Source organism: Argopecten irradians, chromosome 4 (genome assembly GCF_041381155.1).
Source record: "Argopecten irradians isolate NY chromosome 4, Ai_NY, whole genome shotgun sequence".
NCBI lineage: Eukaryota > Metazoa > Mollusca > Bivalvia > Pectinida > Pectinidae > Argopecten > Argopecten irradians.
The window spans coordinates 25,440,493-25,464,363 of NC_091137.1; the positions used below are offsets into that span (position 1 = coordinate 25,440,493).

Genomic DNA, 23,871 nt, shown 5'->3' on the forward strand with positions numbered 1-23,871 from the left:
AGTCGGCCGATAGATTTGAGCTTAGTGTGTCTTTTGAGTCGAACGACATTTTGTGAATTTGGTAATAGAGTTGCTAGTCGATCGAGTGTACAATAATGTAGTTTGTGTCAGCGGACTCTTTTGAAGAGGTGGATGGAATTTAAGTTGCTCGGGTATAGCTTTGAATCGTTTGACAGTTGGGGGTCTTGGTTGTAGGCCTAAAGGGTGTGGTTGTGAGATGATTGGGTGTGTTGTAGCTTTCTCGGGGTGGTTTTTAGTGTACCGGCAGTGGTGATGAGTAAAACATTTTATTGAATAGTCGGATAATATTTCGGGTAGTTTATGAATAACCACAGAGCTATGGTGACTTTCCTTCAAATCAACAATAGGGTACTGGTTAGAGCTTATTTAAGATAACTGTTGATGAACCACTTCCGATATCCACCGAATACAGACATCCTTGAATTACACCCACCCTGAAATGTAACCCAACGCTCACAAAAGATATTCTAGACACATGAGAAAAATAATCCTACCCGTGACAGTACACAGGGATATCGAAGGGATCCACCGTGTGTGTAATCTCCTTCTAGTTTTACTTTCTAAGTCTTGATTCACACAGTCTGGTATTTAATAGTATTGGTAAACTTTGGAACAATTCGATGTTTATCTAACTGACATTTAATGGCTGATTTTAGAGTTTTATTGTGTTGAAATCATTTTATTTGTCAGTGTAAACTCCCTCTGTACCTCATTTGGCGTTTTTGACTAGAGAGTAGTCGAGCGTGGTTCACAATGGGCCTACCTGTGTATAGTGGTATATACAGGATTAGCCCCGATACAGGTAAAAACGGAAGCTTGCTGGCTACCTGAATTTATCTGGTTAGCTTTAAGTTAGTGTCGTCTGAAATCAACATCTGTGTGGTTATCCTGATCTACCTGGATATTTACCAATTAGTGCGTTGTCTTCTTACTTGGAACCATGAAGGTTTATTGGAAAGTCATCTCCGATCTCATCATCTATATTGCAGGTAGGTGTTATTTTTGTTTAATGTTGCCTATTCCAAATCCCCATTTGTATCAATAATCTCACATTGATACAACTTTAATATGATATCCCAGAAATATAGTATTGCCTAATGTCATATCATGCTAGTTCCAAATATATGCAAACAACGTTAATTTGCAAATATTAATTATTTCTTATGCATTGAAGATCTACCTGAGGTCGTTTTAACTTACATTACACGTGTGTATCGCTGAAGAGACTATCTTGTCTTACCTGAAATCATATCTAATGACAAAATTTGTTATTACATATGCTCACCTACGGCCTGACACTTATCATATATGGTACAAATACAGAGAAAATAGACACATTGAAGTGGGCACTGTAGGCCCATTAATGCCCGACAGAACGTTGACCTATATAACAATTAATTAGAGAGTGGTGGTGTTATTAATATGACTATACACTAACCACTAGGCATTACATTATAAATATGCCAAAACAAATTAAGAATGCATGGAATGTTTTACAACAATGCATATTCAAAATGCTCATTATTCAATAATATATTTGCTAACGCACCTAAGGCAGGATGGATATCAGAAAAAATATGTTTAGAAAAATTCTGTATGATGCATGAAAAGGAAACATATATGGCTACATGAAAACAGTCTTGTTTTTGGCAGCAATAAGAGCAACGATGAACAACATGTCAATGCTTTGGGATAGTTCTGCGTTTGTCCAATTTTGTGAAAATATATGCTGATGTTCCAATTAATAAGAGATGCATTACATATGATATCTCTTACCTACATATTTAGTACCATTGGTATATCCTTTGCGATATATTCATGTGAGTGTATTACATGTGTTCCATGCAATATAAATTAATGATACGAAAACTGGTTTAAATAACAGGATGAAAACAGTAAAATTTATTTTAAAATATATGAACATCTGGTTTTTGTTTCCTGGGAACTGACTTTATTTCCAAACAAGCGTTTATTTTGTTTTTCAAAATTACGATGTGACTGCATAAAAGCTATTAAAGAATTGAAAAAAAATAAAACATAAAATTTAGGTATGAGATACCTTGTACCTAGTAGAACATTATTATCCTTCATCCTTGGGTATGAAAGAGTGTTAACAATATTTTTTCGATCTAGACTTATAACGAGACAGTACCTTCGTGTTACATTCAGTTCAGACTTTTCAATCCTCTCCTAAGACGAGGTATTTTTCTATAACAAGTACCTACAAGTCGTACCGATTTTAATTAATATCTATCATAACGAAATATCAAATAAACGTATAGGAATTTTCCTCAATGACACTCTCAGCTACATAAAGATCTGATTATGTCAGAGACGTACGTGTGTAAGTAGGATACTCGATGCAGGCAAGGTCTACAATTCTATAAACGTAAACGTGATAAATATTGAGTAGATATTTAGAGACAAATATCACGCAAGTATCATTTAACATACGAATATGTTGAAGATTAAAATCAATGTCAAAACCAGGCAAGCAAGAAAATGTGTAAACAAACATAACGCAAATAGATTGCAATCTAAATCTAGGTACATTTGATGAACTGTGAAAAAAGCTAAGATTGAAGAGAGTCACACACGCTACGCTTTACGTAAACTGTTATTGTTATGTTTTAGTTAAAAAAAAATAATATAAAATCTACCCATCATCGACCTCTATAATAAATTTGGGAATCATAATGATATATCAGATTTTGGTCATTTACAAAGGAACAATATAGGAATGGGCTTTGAAATTGTAATGAAAAGTTACTGATTCGATATCGTATGCAAGATATAATCCTATAAAATAACTGTTATAATTATGTGTGTGGTATAGAACACTAATGTTACAAGCTAATCATGAACAGGTGCATCAACACATGTGATTTAGAACACTAAATTAGAGTTAAAGAATCTTAAAATAAACTGTTATAGGAATGACTGAGATTAAAAACACGAAAAACAGAGGGTTGTATAGCTTTGTGTTTAGAACAGTAAACGCCTCAGGCTATAAGGCAATGTTATAAGTTTGTTTGGGTTATTTTAACTGCTGTAGTGTATTGTACAGCCGCACATACCGGACTGTTTCCCTGGTCTGACCATAGATGAGATTTTACTCGGATAACACGACAATGGTACAGTGGAATGTCCATGGGACAGATGGTGAGCGGGAGACACAATAGGAGACAAAAGCCACACGGACAGCCAGTAATAGATTTACCGATACAGTCGCTTAAACAGCTTAAAGTTAGCCTTAGTTGTTGACAAATAACACAGGGTGAAAATTGGTCGGGACATGGCTGGAGGGAGGATTTCATTCATCAATATGTCTATCACATTGTAGATATATAAGTATACACATACCGTCTTACGATTAAATCACTATGACACTGCCATATTGAGTTTACTTCTGAAGGTTTATTGTTGACAAGCAGCATCGTGCTACTTTATTTAATGTACAATTATAACAGCTCTTTACAATGGTTATTTTGTATCTTGGAATGTTAGTTCTCTACACCTATATATCGATATTAATACGTCATAAATTTTGATAACAACCTTATTTCATTTTGTAGTGTGGTTTTTTTACTTGAAAAGAGACAACATATTATCTTAATGATGCACTGAAATTACTAAGCAAGTGTAAAAAGATTAAAGTGATTTGGCAGGATAGGAAAAAATAGGGCCAAGCGTCGCGAAACTCAGTTTCGTCGACAACACCACTACAAATGTTATAATAATGGGAAATACTTTCAAGATATAATTTCATAGCTGGTTTTTATTTCCAGCTAAAAAGTATATGCAGATATGGAGAAATAAAAAAAGCGTAGATGTAAATTGTAATTAATTGATAATCAAAACCGAGGAAATAATCTGTGAATGTCATTTATCTGATATGATATTGTAAAAACATTATTTAATCTTATTACCGCATATAAGTGAGCATTTGTATGGTTTGGTATTGTGAAGATAATTTTATACGATTTATATTGGTGTGCATCATTCGTCCAACAATAGTTTATATTATCACATGTGATAATACTTTTGTTAAATTTGTTGCCATGGTATTACCAGATGCCATGTATATGGTATTGTTTTATATATGTAGTATAATATTCATTTGATGTTAAGATATTTCCATGTACAGGGGTTTACTTAAAGATGCTCCACCGCTGACAAATGGTATTTTTTTCAATATCAAAAACAGGAGCAGAAGATTTAGTATTTTTCTTCAGTTACAAAAGTTACTTAGTTTACACTATTACCACCATTGAAAAGTTTGAGCTTCTTATTTTACTTCAAGTTAAAAATATGAAAAATAATTAATTGCATCCCGAAAAAATTCCGTGGCACTATATTCTATATTGAATGAAGTACTGATTGCACATGCACCACAGGCGAATAAATTATTTTATATTATTTTTTGTGTTAATTATGCATATTTATACACGATTTTACCACCAATTATTGTTCAAATGATGAATATCATTTATACTCTGTCGGCGGTGGAGCATCTGTAAGCATTCTTATGAAGTCATAAAATCGCTAAATAAAGCAATAGATCGTAACCGTGCTCTAGTATTTAAATATTACATTTCGAATACATTAAATGCTAAGTAAATGGCCATATGTGTAACTACAACATGTACATGCAATAAACACTGAATACAGCAGAGCAGTCGTTATATATATATATAGCCGTTCCAGTACGTGATCAAACTGTCAAAGTAACCCCCATACTTTATCGAGTGTACATCTTGTGAATTTGTAAACTAAATCAGTGTCTTGTCCCACACACGGGAGTCTTGGCTCTGGTATGAGTAGACATACATTAGGAAAGCGACAGTGGGTTTTATACAGATCATAGTCTCCAGTTATTTCCGGAGGCGTGAATATATTTAAAACCGTTTTATTTAAATGTAAATATTTACAAATTGTATATTCTGGATAATGCAGGCTATTAGGCTTGATGTGGTATGAGTAGACATACATTAGGAAAGCGACAGTTGGTAATATAATATTTAAGGGTGATCGGGTGGTGTAGTGGTTTTGCCACTCGCCTTTCACCTAGCCGGCCGGGGTTCGATTCCCGGCACGGACGTGAAAAGGTTAGGGGTCACCTGCCCGATCACGTGGGTTTTCTCCGGGCGCTCCGGTTTCCTCCCACTCTAAGACCCTTCGCGCGCTTACAACCGGGCCATCGAGAGTGATTTGCATAAGTTGTATAACTTGTTTCGTAATCGATGTAAATGAAATAAAATTTACTTTTTACTACAAGGCTAGATATGTGTAGTTAGTCTATTGTATAAATAAGCTTATAAGGGGTCCAACCAATTATTACTTGCTCGAAAGATTATCTGCTGAAATTACCTATTTCCATTTAAAACCACAGAGTCACGTTTATCGTTGTTGTCCTGTGACACGAAATGTACTACGGCTGTCAAATTAAAATAATCTTTGAAACAATTTGAATTTAACAGTTACAGCAATTTTTCAAAACAAATTCAAGAGAGAAACATTTGAAATTGCTAATCTTATATCTAAAACTAGAGAGTGACTTTACACAAAAGTCACCGAACGCAACGATTACCGACGACATAATAACAAACTTAAAGCCAAACCCATGGTATAACGCTGTATAAGTAACCATATACTCTGGTATAACCAGACAAATATATTGTATTCAGTATGTTTGGTTGGGCATCGTACCCGTATATCGACATAATAACAAAACTTAAAGCCAAACTTGAAATACGGTATAACACTGTTAGAGTAACAATTTTATCTGTCACAAATACATTATACCCGGTATCATTCGGTTGAGCATCATACCCAAGAGTATATCTACAACAAAACTGAATATCAACCTCATTATAACACGCTGTTATCTTAACAACAAAACTGAATGACAACCCCATAACAACACGCTGTTATCTTAGATGTTACCAGACAAACGACATACACTACACTCATTCAGTTGAGCATCATACCCAAGAGTATATCCTATTGACAAGTGGTCTGATTACTTTCCTGTTAGCCTCATGTATCGGTATAATGATTTCAACGCTCAATAAACAATTACCAGTATCCATGAGTTTGATATTAAATGGTATCCTATCATATATTTTTGAGCACTTTACAGTAATTGGTTTTATAACTATCGTGTGATAGCTCAAGTACACGATGTTGTATACACACACAAGTACCTGTACATATTTCAATCTTATATAGACTACAGTCTAGTTTGGTTTTAAATTTTGACATTTAAGGCGGTCTTCCATAGTCTGTCAATAGAGATGCTATTCTATGTGTGAATTGTGTCTTGTAAAAATCACCATCTTCCTGGAACATTCTATAAAAAAGACACAGGATAGTCCTCATGCATTCCATTTTCGTGACAACGAGCGAACCACACTAAAAAGACATATCTTATCTATCTTCCTGAAACATTTGGCAGAAAAAGCTAAGGACTCACCCCATGTATTCACATTATGCCGAAAACCAGCAAATCAGATTAAGCTGGAAAATATTTCCCATTTTCTTGTAACTTTCGGTATAGTACACCGAACAACTTATTATATTAAATACGATCGTCTATAAAAAATATAAAATGCTTAATTTAGTTGCAGTTTATGATATAGGGAGGGATGGATGATGGCCCCGTATAGTCCTAGGTCGGACTTATTGCCTCTTGATTAACTCCAATTAATTAATCTTTTAAAACAAAGTCAATATAACTATATCTTATTATATTTGGTACAAAACACAATTTAACTAATATTGGTCTCTCCTTCAATCCCAAGAAATTCTTACTGCATTACTAATTTTATGTATATCTTTACGTATTTGGTTTTATACAAAACCTGTAAGACTTTTTAAGTTTCCCTTTTATGTGATGTTTTTACACATATGGAGTGTTACAGAACATTGTGACGATGTTACTACGATGTTACTCCCATGATATTGTATGTTCGTTTAATGACAACTAAGGTGGAATGTGTTTGTAAGCACATTTTACGGTCGGCTGCTTACTCATTTATTCTGTATTTATATTTAAGTGCACAATTCATTCTTGAGTGAACAATTCAAATAGTTGTAAGACTACGGAGTTCGACATGCCGCGGGTCTATTAAAAATATATCGACAATGGAAATTCTTTGTAAAACTTTAATAACATGTGATGTGTTTAGTAACGTATCCGTAGCTCAGTGACAGTGGACATTTGAGTTTTGTTTTTTAAATGCTTATTACAAACGTTGAAAAAAAAACGAAAAAAAAAACCAAAAATAAAAAACCAAAAATACTTAATTTAAGAATAAGTTAAAAGATTTGATTCACGATTTACACCCATTGTATATTGTAATGAGAATATCACTCTGTGAAGCCATGGTTGCTATATAAAACCTGAAGATGAAGCGCAATGCCTAGCGCACACATGTTTTCTGTACACGTTGTACTAAGTCCTATAACGCCTTTCATGTCTCTGTTATGTTGATAGGCGCTAATTGGCTGTTAGACTACGATACCATTTAAATATTTTTGACTTCTACTAATGGAAGAAATTAGTGTCCAAGGCATAACAGTTCTTAGCATAATGATATGGTTCATTTTTTTTTTCTTTATTGCACTCAATGTTCGACTTCCAGTGGTTTTAATTTCAATATCAGCAATTCACGTCTCCATTTGCAATACATTAGATAATTTCCAAATGTTAAAAACCTTTTCCTTGATTTTCACCAAAAGCAATACCGATCTGCTCATATCAATTTAAACTTATTTACTACTTCTTGAAATACCCTTAGCTTGCCATTCGAATACAAATTTCATGTTATGACCGCGATTTCACCTAAAGTGTAATTGATTCGGTCCATATAGCAAATGGACTTCTATCGCATGTGTTGGCCCTAAATGACCTTACTTGTCGATGGACCGTAAAACTCAATCAAACAAATCTATCGCAAGTAATGGATATATGGCAAAACACTGTTTAAGTGTTTATTTTGTTCAATAAATATTCTAAACCTCCAATGATGCCTTTGCGAATTGTAGCGTTCCGGTAACTTACCCGCTTAGGGTTTGTAAACGTGATCGGAGAACCATGGAGAACATTTTTCTGTCACCATTTCATTTGGAATATAGCAACATCTGGATTTGACATACATTATACATGTCATCGGCGAAAAATGGAATAATAGAGATGAAATAAAGAAATTAATGTTACCTCATAAACAAGTGATTCAGTACTTTAGTACTATATTTAGTGTATAAAAGATCTTTATTTCCAATTATGGTTTTACGTTGAAATAATTGGCTGGTGACCTACTTTGGGTTTGCATCCAAAACGAAACTGAAATTGTTGAAATGGCAACTTTTTTTGTCGCATTGCATCCTATAGAATTTGTTTAATTTAGGATGTAACAACGTCCTGGATTGACATTCGTATCATCAGAGATTCCAATTATGGTATAGTTATCACATATACCAGTTACAACTCAGTACTTAGCTATTGTTTAAATGACACAAATATTACTTTGCACCGTTGTCAATTCGTTGTTTTATTTGTGATATACCAACGTCCTGATTTGACATATCTACCAAACACAAGATAATTGAGAAAATGGCGAATCATTAAAGCCTAACTAGTCCATATGTCGGCGACTTTAGATAATAAGCTAATTGTATAGTAAAGTATACAATTGTCGCATCTCTTAACGACCCAGTATCACATCCAACTATTTCCGTGGTTATCTAATATACTTCCTTTCATCTCATTAAACCCGTTCATCTCTTTTAATACTGAGTGTCTCAATGATGGCGTCAGACGAATGTGACATAATGCCGATCATGTGTTTTGTAGCAAAGAATGATGGTAAAATGTGCGTCAATCCCAATATTCAGTGGCTTTCAGATGATAACGGTACAATTTAGGTCCAAATTATAGAACTGTAAACCTGGCTTGAGAACATTATCTAGGCCTACAAATGTTTCATTTACAATTTTGAGTTATGTTTTACCTGGGAATGGTCTTGGCGACACTTTTAACTAATACGATGGAATTTTGGATTTGCGTATCATAGAGTTATTTCCCTTGCAGGTAGTATCGATTATGACGTCATTACATTGTAATCAATAACTATGTCATTTTCTATGAAAAGTATGACGTTACACTGCTTAAAACATGACGTAACAATCAATACCTGTATGTACTACAAGGTAGATAACTATGTGATATTTGCCATAGATGTGTCGCATTTAGATTGTTCAACATTGGGCGAACGACCGTACTTGGAAACCCTATTTGTAGGGTACTTTCACGTTGATAATGCTATGGTTAGACGATCATGTTGAATGATTTCAGAATGGATGGAGGCAAAATATACGTTTTTGATACATCACATTAACCCTTTTTAATTGCTCTGGGCCCAGTTGTCTAAAAGTGGATTAGGCTAATCAGAGTTTTACGATAGTTTTCAAAACAAAATAAAATTATTTCTGTCAGTACTAACTTCAGATAGATTTTCCTTAAAGCACTAATCATGTGACTAGACTAATCATCTTTTGGAAAACTAGGCTTTGGTGTCAACTAAACTAAACATTTAAACACTATAATAAATCATTTCAATAAAAGTTTTTTTATTTCGTATTACAAAAAGCAATGTTCTGTATTTTTTCTTATATAACGTACTTTTACGTATTCCAATCCTCTTAGCATTGGAACGTTAAAACGAACTTAGATATTTAGTTTTTTAGACGTGAGATATGTTTTGTTTGTTACAGTGACGGCCGTGACCTTCCTGCTGGTGTTTGATAAGATCTCGTTTATCCGACCGTACCAGAGAGGGTTTTACTGTGACGATCAGAGCCTGATGTACCCTGTTGTGGAGGAGTCGATAGGGGACGGTACCATTATCGCTATGTCTCTACTGATCTTTCCGGCAGCTGTAAGTTACTAGAACCGTATTCGACCCAATAAGCGCCCATGTCTCTATAAGCGCCCCTCCCACTTTTGAGGCCTCAATTTCAACTGCCCGGACATATAACTAAAACTTTCAAAACTGTAAAGGTTTGCAATAATTTCGTCTCATTAAGCACCATTTTTTCATTTGTATTAGCCCTGGGCGCTTATTATGTCGAATACGCTATCTTGTGAGGGCTAAGTGTCTTTGACTGTCTCCAGCACTTGCACTGTCAGACCGCACATACCTATATATAGTTCAGGTTTATTTTAGAATCTCAGCATGTGTGCTAATCCTGCTGATTAAAAGACAAACATATTGTTGTTGTTTTTCTACTAAAACATTTTAAAATGCCATTTGTTTTCTTCCTTAACTCAAGCCTCCTTAATACAGCTTTTATTTCTAATCACTGAGCATGTAGTAGCTTCAAAATATGCTATAGTGTGTAGATTGCATTGGTCGAAAAGGCACCATCGTTTATACCTACAACACTTTTTTCAGTGATAGAAAATCCTTAATTCGACAAGAAAATGGAATAAAATAGCTTATCTATTATCTAATATCAAGTTCGTAAATGTTTCTTATAAAAATTTCTTTTACATCAATCCCAAAATAATTTACATATACATTCAAGCCTTGTCTTGCCCATTGTTTGTATCTAAGTCTAAGCACCGTACATGTCTACAATATAAATGTGGTCTTTATGAAAACTTTTTTTTTGACAATTTTTGCAATGACTTTGTATTTTTGAATTCATTCTAGGTGATATTTGTATGTTCTGGATTTAAATCATTTCAGTTTAGAAATTTATTTCATCCATTCTAGGTAATAATTGTGGAGTTGTTTTACGCGTGTTATAACGGTAGCTGCTCCGACCTGAGTGGAACTTTATGGGTATATGTTAAAAACCTGTACAGAACTGTCGGTTCGTACCTGTTTGGTGGAACAGGTACCATACTTGTGGTGGAAACACTGAAGCTATTCTTCGGGCGTCTGAGACCTAACTTTTTTGCTGTTTGTAATCCTAACTTTACCGCTATCGACTGTACACAAGGATTTATCAGGGATTTCCATTGTAATGAAACAGACGAAGAAGTTATAGCTGATCTCAGGTAATTTGGTTATCTGGTGTCAGGTGTTATATTTAATGATGAAAATGAAACATTAGCTATGAAACATATGAAAATATCCTTTTAGCAAACACTGAAACTTTCTAATCCAACAGAGGAGGAGTTTTGGATCAATTTTTAGAAAGGTTCATCCCATTTTCATATATCTTTCCAGCTTTGAATAATTGCGTCATCTTTAAATGATACATGTATTCATTTGTTTCAACTGTAAGTGCATTAATCACTATTATGATTGATATGTATATGTAAAAATGATTATTACACATGATTTTACTCTATGAACATGTTTTGTACTGAATTTTTTTTTTACAAACCTTAATCAAAATATTTATCAAAACTAATCGTCTGTCACTTCTTTGCCCAAAATCAATTTTTGCAACCCTGGATGATAACTCTACTTTCACTTTCAGGAAATCTTTTCCGTCGGGACATTCAGCAGCCGCAGCTTATGGCATGTTATTTCTGGCGGTAAGTAGCATCGGTATTGTGTCAAGAGAGACAACTCTTGGGCTATTGTAGACAATAATGAAGAAAACGTGCACAAGTAGGAAAAGCGGCCCATCTAATTTATAGACTATATCATAATAAAACAGCATTTTAACATAAGTATTAGCTTAGGGTAACAGTTTGAGTATCCTTTATATAATGTTTGAGTCATAACAAAATCTTCAATTAGACAAGAATGGTCTTTATATCAGTTTCATACATTTTACAATATAGAGTTATTCCCCTTTAACAGGTTTGCCCTTACGTCCGACATTTTAAGTTGGTTATCATTATTGGAGCTATAAATAACATTAAATACATCAATAAACTATTCATTGTTTAACTGACACGATATGATGACCTTCATTCATCATTATCACAATAACGTCCGATCAAGGAAGATATAGGTTTATTTTGATGTGATAGCCTTGGTTTATCTTAGAAAGGTACGTGTACAAACTAAGTATCCTTTATTTTGTTATTGTATCCAATATACGTGATGATAACATAAAAGGATTAACTTGAATGTACAAGTATGTTATACTATATAAATATACCACAAAATTGTTTGTTTACTCTAAATATATGTTGTCATTTCCAAAGAATAAACATACAGTATGTTCAAGGTTATCCTTATAACTTGATATGTTATTCCACTTTTATTGACGGTCTCATTATTGAGAAATTATTACAAATAATTATTTTAAAGTCAAGGAAAGTGCTGGTTATTTTGCTGTATAAATTACAGGCACTGCGTTTTTGTATTATCAAAAATAATAACGTAATAAATATGAGATATTGTCACGACAGACATTATTTCATATTATGTGCTTAATAAGTTTTTTATAACATGAGTTATTCAATTTCACCACTTTTACTTCATATTTCCCAACAAAAAGCATTAGATAATTTAAAGATCTAATAATTCATTCGATTGATAATAATTAAAGAGCACTCTTCTTGGAAAAAATGGAACGTTTTCTTATGCTAAGATCAATCGTGCAGAAGCCATATTCACCAGCGATTCGCTTTTATTATTTTAAGTTATAAAAATTGTTTGTTTTTTTATAGAGCGACAAATTAGTCCTCGATGATTTTGATCGAAGAAGTTATAAATTCTTTTGTTTTCTCTTTCCCCTGACAGGTATACCTACAGTTCAGATTACTCCTAAAATGGGTTCGTTTATTACGACCTTTACTTCAGACGCTTGTCATCATTCTCGGGGTTTTTATCTGTGCATCACGTCTCCAAGACTACCGTCATCATCCCGGTGACGTCATTGGTGGGGCCATTGTCGGAGCATTAGGATGCCTTCTAACGGTGCGTACTCGCATTATCCCAAATACAGAAAGACATTTCACTAGCAAGAGAGATTGTGAAAAAGTGGTTAATAGTTTTTTCCCTGAAGCACAGAAACCCTATCCTTCACTATTTACATAAAAAACGATTTTTACCTCTATCTTAAATGCAGAAACTCCCCCGAAATCGCAACGTTTACTCACTATGAATGGATTCAATTCCATGTATCCGAAAATTATGTACATTTAAATTTACATTTCTATTTCTGTGCATAAACACTAGTTGTAATTGTGTCATGCGATTGCATTCCAAAAATTACTATAATAAAAGTATTAGAAAAGGTGTATAAATTCCGAGGATCGATCCTATTTTCCATATATGTTTTTTAACTTTTCAATGAATTCTATTGTAAGTAATAACTCGTTTATTGTAACTTATTTAATTTCTAATGATGGTTATTTTATTTACTGTGAACATAAAAAACACCACAGGTTAAAATGTAAAGATAATGAGAGTATCTCGTCAAAACAAGAATTAGATATTAATGATATTTATAACAACTGATTCGTTGATAAACGATGCGGCGGTAAGTTTTCTCAAGTTTCGCCAATACTTCTTCCTTAATCTATGTGTGACCAGTATTGTCTTAATAAATCAATTTGAAAATATCTTCTCGTCTAAATTAGTGTCTAATGTACATGATTGTAATAGGATGCGAAGCACATATTCTATAACAAATGAATTTAATTAAAATTGGCGATATTTTTTATAGGTCAATGACTAAAAGTTCATTAATATGAAAATAAATACTACGCGCTTTTTTTCAAACATGTAATAATGTTACTCTTTTGTGTTTAAACAGGTTATTTTTCTAGCTGACAAAATGAATTACATGAATCGTTCGTATCTAAGGAAGATGGAGGAAAGAAACGAAAAAAGAATGCAGATGGGAAAATATACAGGGAATGACAATCTAGGATTTAGAGACAGTGCTTTTAGTATCAATATGTCACAGATGAATGTGGACAAGGATCCTAACCGTCAAAGTGGGGCCCTACCATAGTTAATCTTGTATCATCCAATGACATTCGTGGCATAAGTCATGTGATATTCAAGAGCTTTTCATTCAATTATCCCTGTACGTCCATGTAGTGAATTCTGTGCTCTAAGAAGAAAAAATTGTTTGGTTTAAAACCGCGATGTTTTAGGTATTTCATAAATTGGTTTCCACGTCCATATAAAGCACCTGAACGAATCTTTAGCGTGCCATCTTCATTGTATATAAACCATTGTTTCAAGGCCAATTAGTGACTGTTATGAAGTACTTAAACTCAGTTATATATACAACTAATGTTATCTACAGAATAATTTATGTTATATGCTATTTATGTAATTAGTTAATTAATAATTGTAAATTTCGTACATCTATCTTAGGTAACCCTGTGACCATGCGATGACTTACATTGTCTGTTTCCCAGTAGGCTCTCTATTAAAACAATCATAATGTAAATATGAAAACATGTCATCCTTTTAATACCATTAGAATTGCTATTTTCCTTTGAAAAAGTGGATGAAATGTTAAAAATGCTCCACCGCTGACAAATCGTATTTTACCATCAAAAACAGGAGCATACGAATTAGTATTGTTCTTCGATTACAAAAAGTTACTTACTTTACACCATTACCACCATTGAAAAGTTTGAGCTTACTTTTTTTTTCAAGTTAAAATTTAAAAATTAATGAATTGCATCCCGAAAAATTCCGTTGCACTATATCCTATATGGAATGAAGTACTGATCGCGCATGGACCAAAAGCAAAATAAATTATTTTATATTATTTTTTGTGTTAATTAGACATACATATACACAATTAAAAACCAACTATTGTTCAAATGATGAGTTTCATTTATGCTCTGTCGGCGGTAGAGCATCTTTAAGGTTGTTATGACATTCAACCGTAGTAGGTCAATAGGTTTTCCATTTACGTCCACCTTTACTAACGGAGCAAAAGTTTATCATATTACCTAAAACAAAGCCGGAATGACATACCTCGTATATCTTTACTTTGTTTTTATTTAGTCAATCCTGAAAGTTTGCCAAAGATAATGCTATTTATGTAATTACTTGGTAAGACTGAGGTCAAGTGATAAAGGTTTTGCTAAAATTATCATCATTGATCGTGAAAATTGACCGTATCAACCTGGGTTTTTTTTTTTTTTTTTTTTTTTTTCAATTAAGGAAAATTCCACGCAGAATATCAGTATTGCATAGAATTAAATTAATGTGTAGGCATTTGATAGCAAATGCTTCTTATTGTATCAATAGGAGCGAATGTAGGTTATCATAATGTTGTGTGATCATAGTATAAGAATAAGAAGATGCATACAATAGAGAGAGAACGGGATGAATATAGTGCGAATAGGTGAATGAGTCTGCGAATTAATGAGTTCATTTGAAGATAAAATGATAAGATGGCGCCATTTAAATATTTCTATATTTTTATATGTTTTTTACACTTGACGTTATTTTAATTAGATTTTAATCAATAATAGAAAAAACATATTTTTGTAACAATTGATGAATTATCTGTTCCACGCACCTTTTAATAGTAAAGTAATAATTACATTGTATAAAATCTTGTTTTTATATTTACGGCTCATGATAAGTTGTTACCATTCAATTTGACGAAACATTTTCTAAACAAATCGAAACATAACTTCCGTTTTTGTTTCGTGTAGAAACAGAAACTGAACGAGAATTATTTTGATGACATTTTATTCATAAATGATACATGAACACTATTATCCAAACTGGCAGCACCAGCTGGAGATATGGTCGAGAGAGAACACCTTGCCGTTCACTACCATCTGGTGTTGACTATTCACTCCCTCCTCCATTGTCCTCTGTAGTGTCCCGAGGTAACTCTTCAGTTGAGCAACAGACATTGTGTTCATCATGTCGCCATGTTCCCGAAGCATTTCCTCCAGATAGCTACGGGTATCGTCGTCTTTCTGCACATACTCTACGTAGCCAACAAATTGTTTTAGCAGTTGGACCGATTGTTTGATTAAGTACTGCCTCTCTACCTCTTCGAATTGTAACGGAAGTGTAGCGTGGCGTTTCCTGACGACGTGGACGGCCTGTTCACCTCCAGGGGAAGAATCTCCGCTTTCACCTCCCCTTTCTAACTGCGCATTAAAATAGGACCTCAGAAATTCTGCGAATTCACCTGAAAAGAAACAGTTTAAAATATTGAAGGAACTATCTTGAATTTGAATATACACGGTTGTGACTTCTCCAACACCCGCCCCTCAACCCCCAAGAACTATTATTTTTATCCAATTACAGCCTATAATAAGAGATAAACGTGATTGATGAGTATGTATAGTATATCAAAACACTTTTGTCAATGCACAACTTTCGCGCAAGCGAGCACCTTCTTTTACCAAGACGCGATGATGACACTTGAAACAGTCGGTAATTAGAACGGGGTTGCTAGGGAATTTCTAGCTCAAAAGTATGCAACTATTTTTGATAACTCGTAATAAAAAATTTGTATTTTAGTCTGACTCTCCAATAGCCGATGATTCACTATTGATACAATAACAAACTCGTAATCATTTACATTGCTTGGCAAGTTGTCAATGCTAGCATGACAGTGGCTTAGCACAGAGAATAGCCTGTGTTCATGATGTAGGCGTTGTCATATATAGACAATACCATTCCGTCATATCATTGATATACGTTATGAAGGCGTGGAAACTGCCGTTTTGTTTGCCGGGTGAACTTTCTGTCATTTCCAAGTCTATACAATAGGGTAAATAAACCATGGAATAACGACATCATAAGTCAATTAGACCACACTAATCATGTGTTTAAATACAATGATCACAAATAGTCGAGACATTGTTTTCAGTGATATGAAACACCCCCAACATTTCACACTTATTTTGAAATAGATGTCAATGCTAAGCCCTCCTTTCGGATGCAGTATACACGCTACTCTCCTAGAAATCAGTTTTGCAAATTATATATGGGCTATTTGTTATTCCAAGTCCTATCAGTAGTCATTCGAGGATTCCCAGGTTTTGTTTGTTGTTAGAACGTTTGTTTCCTGTGACACGTAAGGATTATCTGGTATCCAAGTCATGTATGTTTTGAACTCGTGATCCACATATGGAGCACAGTCCAGGCCAGCCCATAAGTAGTCGACCCTTGGGTGATTTTAGTCTGCTTTTCTGTCAGTGTACTCTCATAACTTAAATAGTAGATTAGTGGGACATTTCCCTACCTTGATGGTAGGACAGGGGAATCTCTATCGAGGGGGGTATTTACTACTATTTAACCCTAGGCTTGTCGAGGGTTATACTGCCGTGAATCTCCTCGAAGGTAGATATTTCCCTGGCCTACTATTTACGTAGGAAATGGTATTTTTTCTAATCCTGTGATTTCCAAATAAGTTAGAAACTAACAGTGTGATTCAAAAGAGCGAAGATACATATTTATTTGCTAAACTGTATATTTGAATTTTTTATTTCAAAAAATCTCTGTTAAATGTGTTGCACTGTGACAAACAAGAATTTCAATCCTTTGAAATATTTGAAGTCAGAGAAATATATCATATATAAACCATTTGAATACAGTCTAGCCGTGCGTTCCATTTGCAGATTCGTACCAGTTATATTGATACGAATCTGTTGTGTCTCAAATGAAACGCGCCGTACCAGCAGAACTGTACCGGTACAAATGGTTCGTTTTCAGAAGCGTACCACTTGGAACCAAGACTCGAGATTTTTCATTTGTGATCGAAATATTTACTTTTTTGAAAACAAGACAGATTATTTATATACGATAAAATTACATGGATTTCAATGTTTTCCGAAATTATTTAGGTATTACTTTTGTATTCATTTTGTTGTTAACACCGGAAACACTTGAATAACTCTTATAATGAATATTTATAAAAGAAACGCGAACTATGTTCCCAGGGATAAATAAGCGACAGTGTGATTAGCACCTTTGACAGTGGATGATCTACTTGTCGATTGTCCTGTTCTTACAATACTTACTTACAGTGTTCATCCTACTATTGCTGATATCGTTCAATTTTCTGTTTTATTGTCCACAACAAATAACCACAGATACCCTTTGATGTGAGTTTTCTTATTCCTTTCCCGAATCCTGGTTTGTTTGTTTGTTTGTTTGATTAATTAAAGTCCCATGAACATTAAAACATAGTTATGGTCACCGAATTCTGAGGGTTTTCTAAATCCCTTTCCTAGTTTTGGTCTCCGGATTTCAAGTTTTCTCATTTCCTTCCCTAGTCTTGGTGCCAGATTCTGAGTTTTCTTATTCCCTTTCCTAGTCTTGGTCTCCGGATTCTGAGTTTTTCTCATTCCCTTCTCTAGTCTTGGTCTCCGGATTATGATATTTCTCATTCCCTTCCCTAGTCTTGTTCTTCGGATTATAAGTTTTCTCATTCCCTTCCCTAGTCTTGGTGCCGGATTCTGAGTTTTCTCATTCCCTTCCCTGGTCTTGGTCTCGGGATTCTTAATTTTCTCATTCCCTTCTCTGGTCTTGGTCTCGGGATTCTTATTTTTTATCATTCCCTTCGCTAGTCTTGTTCTTCGGATACTGATGTTTCTCATTCCCTTCCCTTGCCTTGGTCTCGGGATTCTTAATTTTCTCATTCCCTTCCCTAGTCCTGGTCTCCGGATTCTGAATTTTCTCATTCCCTTCCCTAGTCTTGGTCTCGGGATTCTTAATTTTCTCATTCCCTTCCCTAGTCTTGTTCTTCGGATTATGAGTTTTCTCATTCCCTTCCCTAGTCTTGGTCTCCGGATTCTTAATTTTCTCATTCCCTTCCCTAGTCTTGGTCTCCGGATTCTTAATTTTCTCATTCCCTTCCCTAGTCTTGGTCTCGGGATTCTTAATTTTCTCATTTCCTTCCCTAGTCTTGGTCTCGGGATTCTTATTTTTTATCATTCCCTTCGCTAGTCTTGTTCTTCGGATACTGATGTTTCTCATTCCCTTCCCTTGCCTTGGTCTCGGGATTCTTAATTTTCTCATTCCCTTCCCTAGTCCTGGTCTCCGGATTCTGAATTTTCTCATTCCCTTCCCTAGTCTTGGTCTCGGGATTCTTAATTTTCTCATTCCCTTCCCTAGTCTTGTTCTTCGGATTATGAGTTTTCTCATTCCCTTCCCTAGTCTTGGTCTCGGGATTCTTAATTTTCTCATTCCCTTCCCTAGTCTTGGTCTCGGGATTCTTAATTTTCTCATTTCCTTCCCTAGTCTTGGTCTCCGGATTCTTAATTTTCTCATTCCCTTCCCTAGTCTTGGTCTCGGGATTCTGAATTTTCTCATTCCCTTCCCTAGTCTTGGTCTTCTGATTCTGAGTTTTCTTATTCCCTTCCCTTGTCTTGGGGCCGGATTATGAGTTTTCTCATTCCCTTCCCTGGTCTTGGTCTCGGGATTCTTAATTTTCTCATTCCCTTCCCTAGTCTTGTTTTCCGGATTCTGATGTTTCTCATTCCCTTCCCTTGCCTTGGTCTCGGGATTCTTAATTTTCTCATTCCCTTCCCTAGTCCTGGTCTCCGGATTCTGAATTTTCTCATTCCCTTCCCTAGTCTTGGTCTCGGGATTCTTAATTTTCTCATTCCCTTCCCTAGTCTTGTTCTTCGGATTATGAGTTTTCTCATTCCCTTCCCTAGTCTTGGTCTCCGGATTCTTAATTTTCTCATTCCCTTCCCTAGTCTTGGTCTCCGGATTCTTAATTTTCTCATTCCCTTCCCTAGTCTTGGTCTCGGGATTCTTAATTTTCTCATTTCCTTCCCTAGTCTTGGTCTCGGGATTCTTATTTTTTATCATTCCCTTCGCTAGTCTTGTTCTTCGGATACTGATGTTTCTCATTCCCTTCCCTTGCCTTGGTCTCGGGATTCTTAATTTTCTCATTCCCTTCCCTAGTCCTGGTCTCCGGATTCTGAATTTTCTCATTCCCTTCCCTAGTCTTGGTCTCGGGATTCTTAATTTTCTCATTCCCTTCCCTAGTCTTGTTCTTCGGATTATGAGTTTTTCTCATTCCCTTCCCTAGTCTTGGTCTCGGGATTCTTAATTTTCTCATTCCCTTCCCTAGTCTTGGTCTCGGGATTCTTAATTTTCTCATTTCCTTCCCTAGTCTTGGTCTCCGGATTCTTAATTTTCTCATTCCCTTCCCTAGTCTTGGTCTCGGGATTCTGAATTTTCTCATTCCCTTCCCTAGTCTTGGTCTTCTGATTCTGAGTTTTCTTATTCCCTTCCCTTGTCTTGGGGCCGGATTATGAGTTTTCTCATTCCCTTCCCTGGTCTTGGTCTCGGGATTCTTAATTTTCTCATTCCCTTCCCTAGTCTTGTTTTCCGGATTCTGATGTTTCTCATTCCCTTCGCTAGTCTTGGTCTCGGGATTCTTAATTTTCTCATTCCCTTCCCTAGTCCTGGTCTCCGGATTCTGAATTTTTCTCATTCCCTTCCCTAGTCTTGGTCTCCGGATTCTGAATTTTTCTCATTCCCTTCCCTAGTCTTGATCTCCGGATTCTGAGTTTTCTCATTCCCTTCCCTAGTCTTGGTCTCCCAATTCTGAGTTTTCTAATTCCCTTCCCTAGTCTTGGTGTCGGATTCTTAATTTTCTCATTCTCTTCCCTAGTCCTGGTCTCCGGATTCTGAATTTTCTCATTCCCTTCTCTTGTCTTGGTCTCCGGATTATGAGTTTTCTCATTCCTTTCCCTAGTCTTGTTCTTCGGATTATGAGCTTTCTCATTCCCTTCCCTAGTCTTGGTGCCGGATTCTGAGTTTTCTCATTCCCTTCCCTGGTCTTGGTCTCGGGATTCTTAATTTTCTCATTCCCTTCCCTGGTCTTGTTCTCGGGATTCTTATTTTTTATCATTCCCTTCGCTAGTCTTGTTCTTCGGATACTGATGTTTCTCATTCCCTTCCCTTGCCTTGGTCTCGGGATTCTTAATTTTCTCATTCCCTTCCCTAGTCCTGGTCTCCGGATTCTGAATTTTCTCATTCCCTTCCCTAGTCTTGGTCTCGGGATTCTTAATTTTCTCATTCCCTTCCCTAGTCTTGTTCTTCGGATTATGAGTTTTCTCATTCCCTTCCCTAGTCTTGGTGTCCGGATTCTTAATTTTCTCATTCCCTTCCCTAGTCTTGGTCTCCGGATTCTTAATTTTCTCATTCCCTTCCCTAGTCTTGGTCTCGGGATTCTTAATTTTCTCATTTCCTTCCCTAGTCTTGGTCTCGGGATTCTTATTTTTTATCATCCCTTCGCTAGTCTTGTTCTTCGGATACTGATGTTTCTCATTCCCTTCCCTAGTCTTGGTCTCCGGATTCTTAATTTTCTCATTTCCTTCCCTAGTCTTGGTCTCGGGATTCTTATTTTTTATCATTCCCTTCGCTAGTCTTGTTCTTCGGATACTGATGTTTCTCATTCCCTTCCCTTGCCTTGGTCTCGGGATTCTTAATTTTCTCATTCCCTTCCCTAGTCCTGGTCTCCGGATTCTGAATTTTCTCATTCCCTTCCCTAGTCTTGGTCTCGGGATTCTTAATTTTCTCATTTCCTTCCCTAGTCTTGGTCTCCGGATTCTTAATTTTCTCATTCCCTTCCCTAGTCTTGGTCTCGGGATTTTGAATTTTCTCATTCCCTTCCCTAGTCTTGGTCTTCTGATTCTGAGTTTTCTTATTCCCTTCCCTTGTCTTGGTGCCGGATTATGAGTTTTTTCATTCCTTTCCCTGGTCTTGGTCTCGGGATTCTTAATTTTCTCATTCCCTTCCCTAGTCTTGTTTTCCGGATTCTGATGTTTCTCATTCCCTTCGCTAGTCTTGGTCTCGGGATTCTGAATGTTCTCATTCCCTTCCCTAGTCTTGGTCTCCTTATTCTGAATTTTTCTCATTCCCTTCCCTAGTCTTGATATCCGGATTCTGAGTTTTCTCATTCCCTTCCCTAGTCTTGGTCTCCCAATTCTGAGTTTTCTAATTCCCTTCCCTGGTCTTGGTGTCGGATTCTTAATTTTCTCATTCTATTCCCTAGTCGTGGTCTCCAGATTCTAATTTTTCTCATTCCCTTCCCTAGTCTTCGTCTTCGGATACTGAATTTTCTCATTACCTTCCATAGTCTTCGTCTCCATATTTTGCTTTATTCCACGCCATCACGTGTCACTATGCACTATGTCAATGTAGTTGGTTGTACCATTCTTGTCATACTTGATAATAGTAATAGTCACTCATACCCTTTGTGTCACCTGTTATGTACCCTCTTGTTTCTTGTACTGGATTTGTGACTAGAAATACCTACACCTACCCGGTTAATGACTAAACGTCTAGTTCCCTAACATTACAATTCGCTTATTAGTGCCAATGAACTCGGTTGTTTGGAAGGAGATTAACTTAATCAAACGATTAGTGCAATTTTCAGATCCCAATTGCTACAATGGAGTTCTTAATTTTTTTTAATTGCAAAGTTAGTATTAATCATGCTATTTTCATTTGAAAATTGTCGTTAAATTGTGCACATCTTAGCAACTAGACTCTAATGTCTAAGTTTCGTTCCTTGACTCACTTCGATCAACAGAAGAAAAATATGTCGACCTTGGACAACTGTCACGTTTCATATTATTGCCTGTCGTATTCCGTCTTTTCATATCAAAGAATTATCTGTCCTAGTGGGTAGGTATTGATTCTGACGTCATGTGTTTGCGAGCGTAACGTCATAAATTTCCCCGAGTTCAAAAATGATGACGTCACAATGGATACCTACCAGAAAGATAAGTAACTCTGTTATATGCAAAGACTGAATTGACCTGCCCTGGTCATTTCGGATATTGACCAACTCTTATCAAGAGTATCTGTTCCGTCGTTTTGGTTGACAGGTGTAGATAATGAAATTGACGGGATATGTATGAATTGAACTTTTACTCACCGAATGAATCAAAGAATGATTGTTGAAGTAGATTCTGTATACGTCCGACTCCATCCCTGGGGGTCGGGGAGCCGTTCCCGCATCCTAACAGTAAACAGACACATACAAATAACAGACTAGCCCTATGTACAATTTCCATAGTAAATAGGACTACAGGTAAATCTGTCTCCTCTATTTTCGGCTCTCCGTTATCGGTGTAGTTGGCGATAAAGACCGACCGCTGTCGACGAACTTCTCTTATGCTTGTTTTGTGTATTCTATATAGTATCTTTCGTAGTATCGTATTTATAGTATATTTTTATCAATGTGATATCAACCTATTCATATTTCGCTTTCGAAATACTTCTTGGTTAAGTTAAAACTTCATTTTATTTGAAACATGATTTAAACATGGATAAACAACATTTTTGATATATTAAGTAAACGATCATGACATTGAACAGGTTAATTAATCACCTTCATTAATTATCATCTTTATCATAAGTGTTTATCTTCATCGATATTTAAGGGAAAAAACCTTCCTTTTGTATTAAAGTGTTGGTATGAAACTAAGAACACAATGTATCCTAGACAAATAAAAATAATTTACCTTAAGAACCGTGTCCCATCATCTAGCCCTTATGTGGCTGGCATATAATAGCTTCCAAACGATTAACAATATGAAACTTGTTTACATTATTTAACAGGAAAGAATTATTTTAGTTGGAAATGTGCTGACCGCCTAGTTAAAACTTCTGATCGGGACAAATCGCCAAAGGTTAAACCGCTGAAATTTAACTTTCAGTTTTCATTGCCAAATCGACCAGTATTACGACCACTAAAATTTTTAGCTAGAGATAAAAAAAACTCCAATATTTATAAATAAAAGTATCACTAATCACTGTAAACCACGTAATTCGTTGCGTCTTCATTATTCGCAAGATGTTCGCAAATTAATTCGCGACCAAGGACCCCTACTGACAATCGACATTAAAGTTTGGTTATGTTTAATTTATCGCGAAACATTTGAAGTCGCGTTCGAGCTCT

General features: G+C 35.5%; 2 protein-coding genes across 2 annotated transcripts; one reads left to right on the top strand and one right to left on the bottom strand.

The window, feature by feature from the left end:
• The first annotated feature begins 547 nt into the window (after window positions 1-547).
• Window positions 548-15,528, top strand: LOC138321091 (phospholipid phosphatase 3-like). Its single transcript, XM_069264505.1, has 6 exons — window positions 548-1,010; window positions 9,799-9,962; window positions 10,803-11,089; window positions 11,518-11,575; window positions 12,738-12,914; window positions 13,756-15,528. The coding sequence occupies exons 1-6, from the start codon at window positions 962-964 to the stop codon at window positions 13,954-13,956; spliced, it is 936 nt and encodes a 311-aa protein (XP_069120606.1). The 5' UTR covers window positions 548-961; the 3' UTR covers window positions 13,957-15,528.
• Window positions 15,529-15,651: 123 nt separating this feature from the next.
• On the bottom strand, window positions 15,652-23,085 carry LOC138322443 (uncharacterized). The gene is made up of 2 exons (XM_069266472.1): window positions 22,846-23,085; window positions 15,652-16,122 (listed from the first exon to the last, which is right to left on the bottom strand). The coding sequence occupies exons 1-2, from the start codon at window positions 22,982-22,984 to the stop codon at window positions 15,695-15,697; spliced, it is 567 nt and encodes a 188-aa protein (XP_069122573.1). The 5' UTR covers window positions 22,985-23,085; the 3' UTR covers window positions 15,652-15,694.
• Between the last annotated feature and the right edge of the window lie 786 nt (window positions 23,086-23,871).

Excerpts from the sequence above, each read along its gene's own strand:
- LOC138321091 (XM_069264505.1), top strand. The coding sequence starts at position 962 with ATGAAGGTTTATTGGAAAGTCATCTCCGATCTCATCATCTATATTGCA. Across the intron at positions 1,011-9,798 it reads TCTCATCATCTATATTGCAG|TGACGGCCGTGACCTTCCTG; the intron begins GTAGGTGTTATT and ends TGTTTGTTACAG. Across the intron at positions 11,090-11,517 it reads GAAGTTATAGCTGATCTCAG|GAAATCTTTTCCGTCGGGAC; the intron begins GTAATTTGGTTA and ends TTTCACTTTCAG.
- LOC138322443 (XM_069266472.1), bottom strand. The coding sequence starts at position 22,984 with ATGGAAATTGTACATAGGGCTAGTCTGTTATTTGTATGTGTCTGTTTA. Across the intron at positions 16,123-22,845 it reads ATCATTCTTTGATTCATTCG|GTGAATTCGCAGAATTTCTG; the intron begins GTGAGTAAAAGT and ends GTTTCTTTTCAG.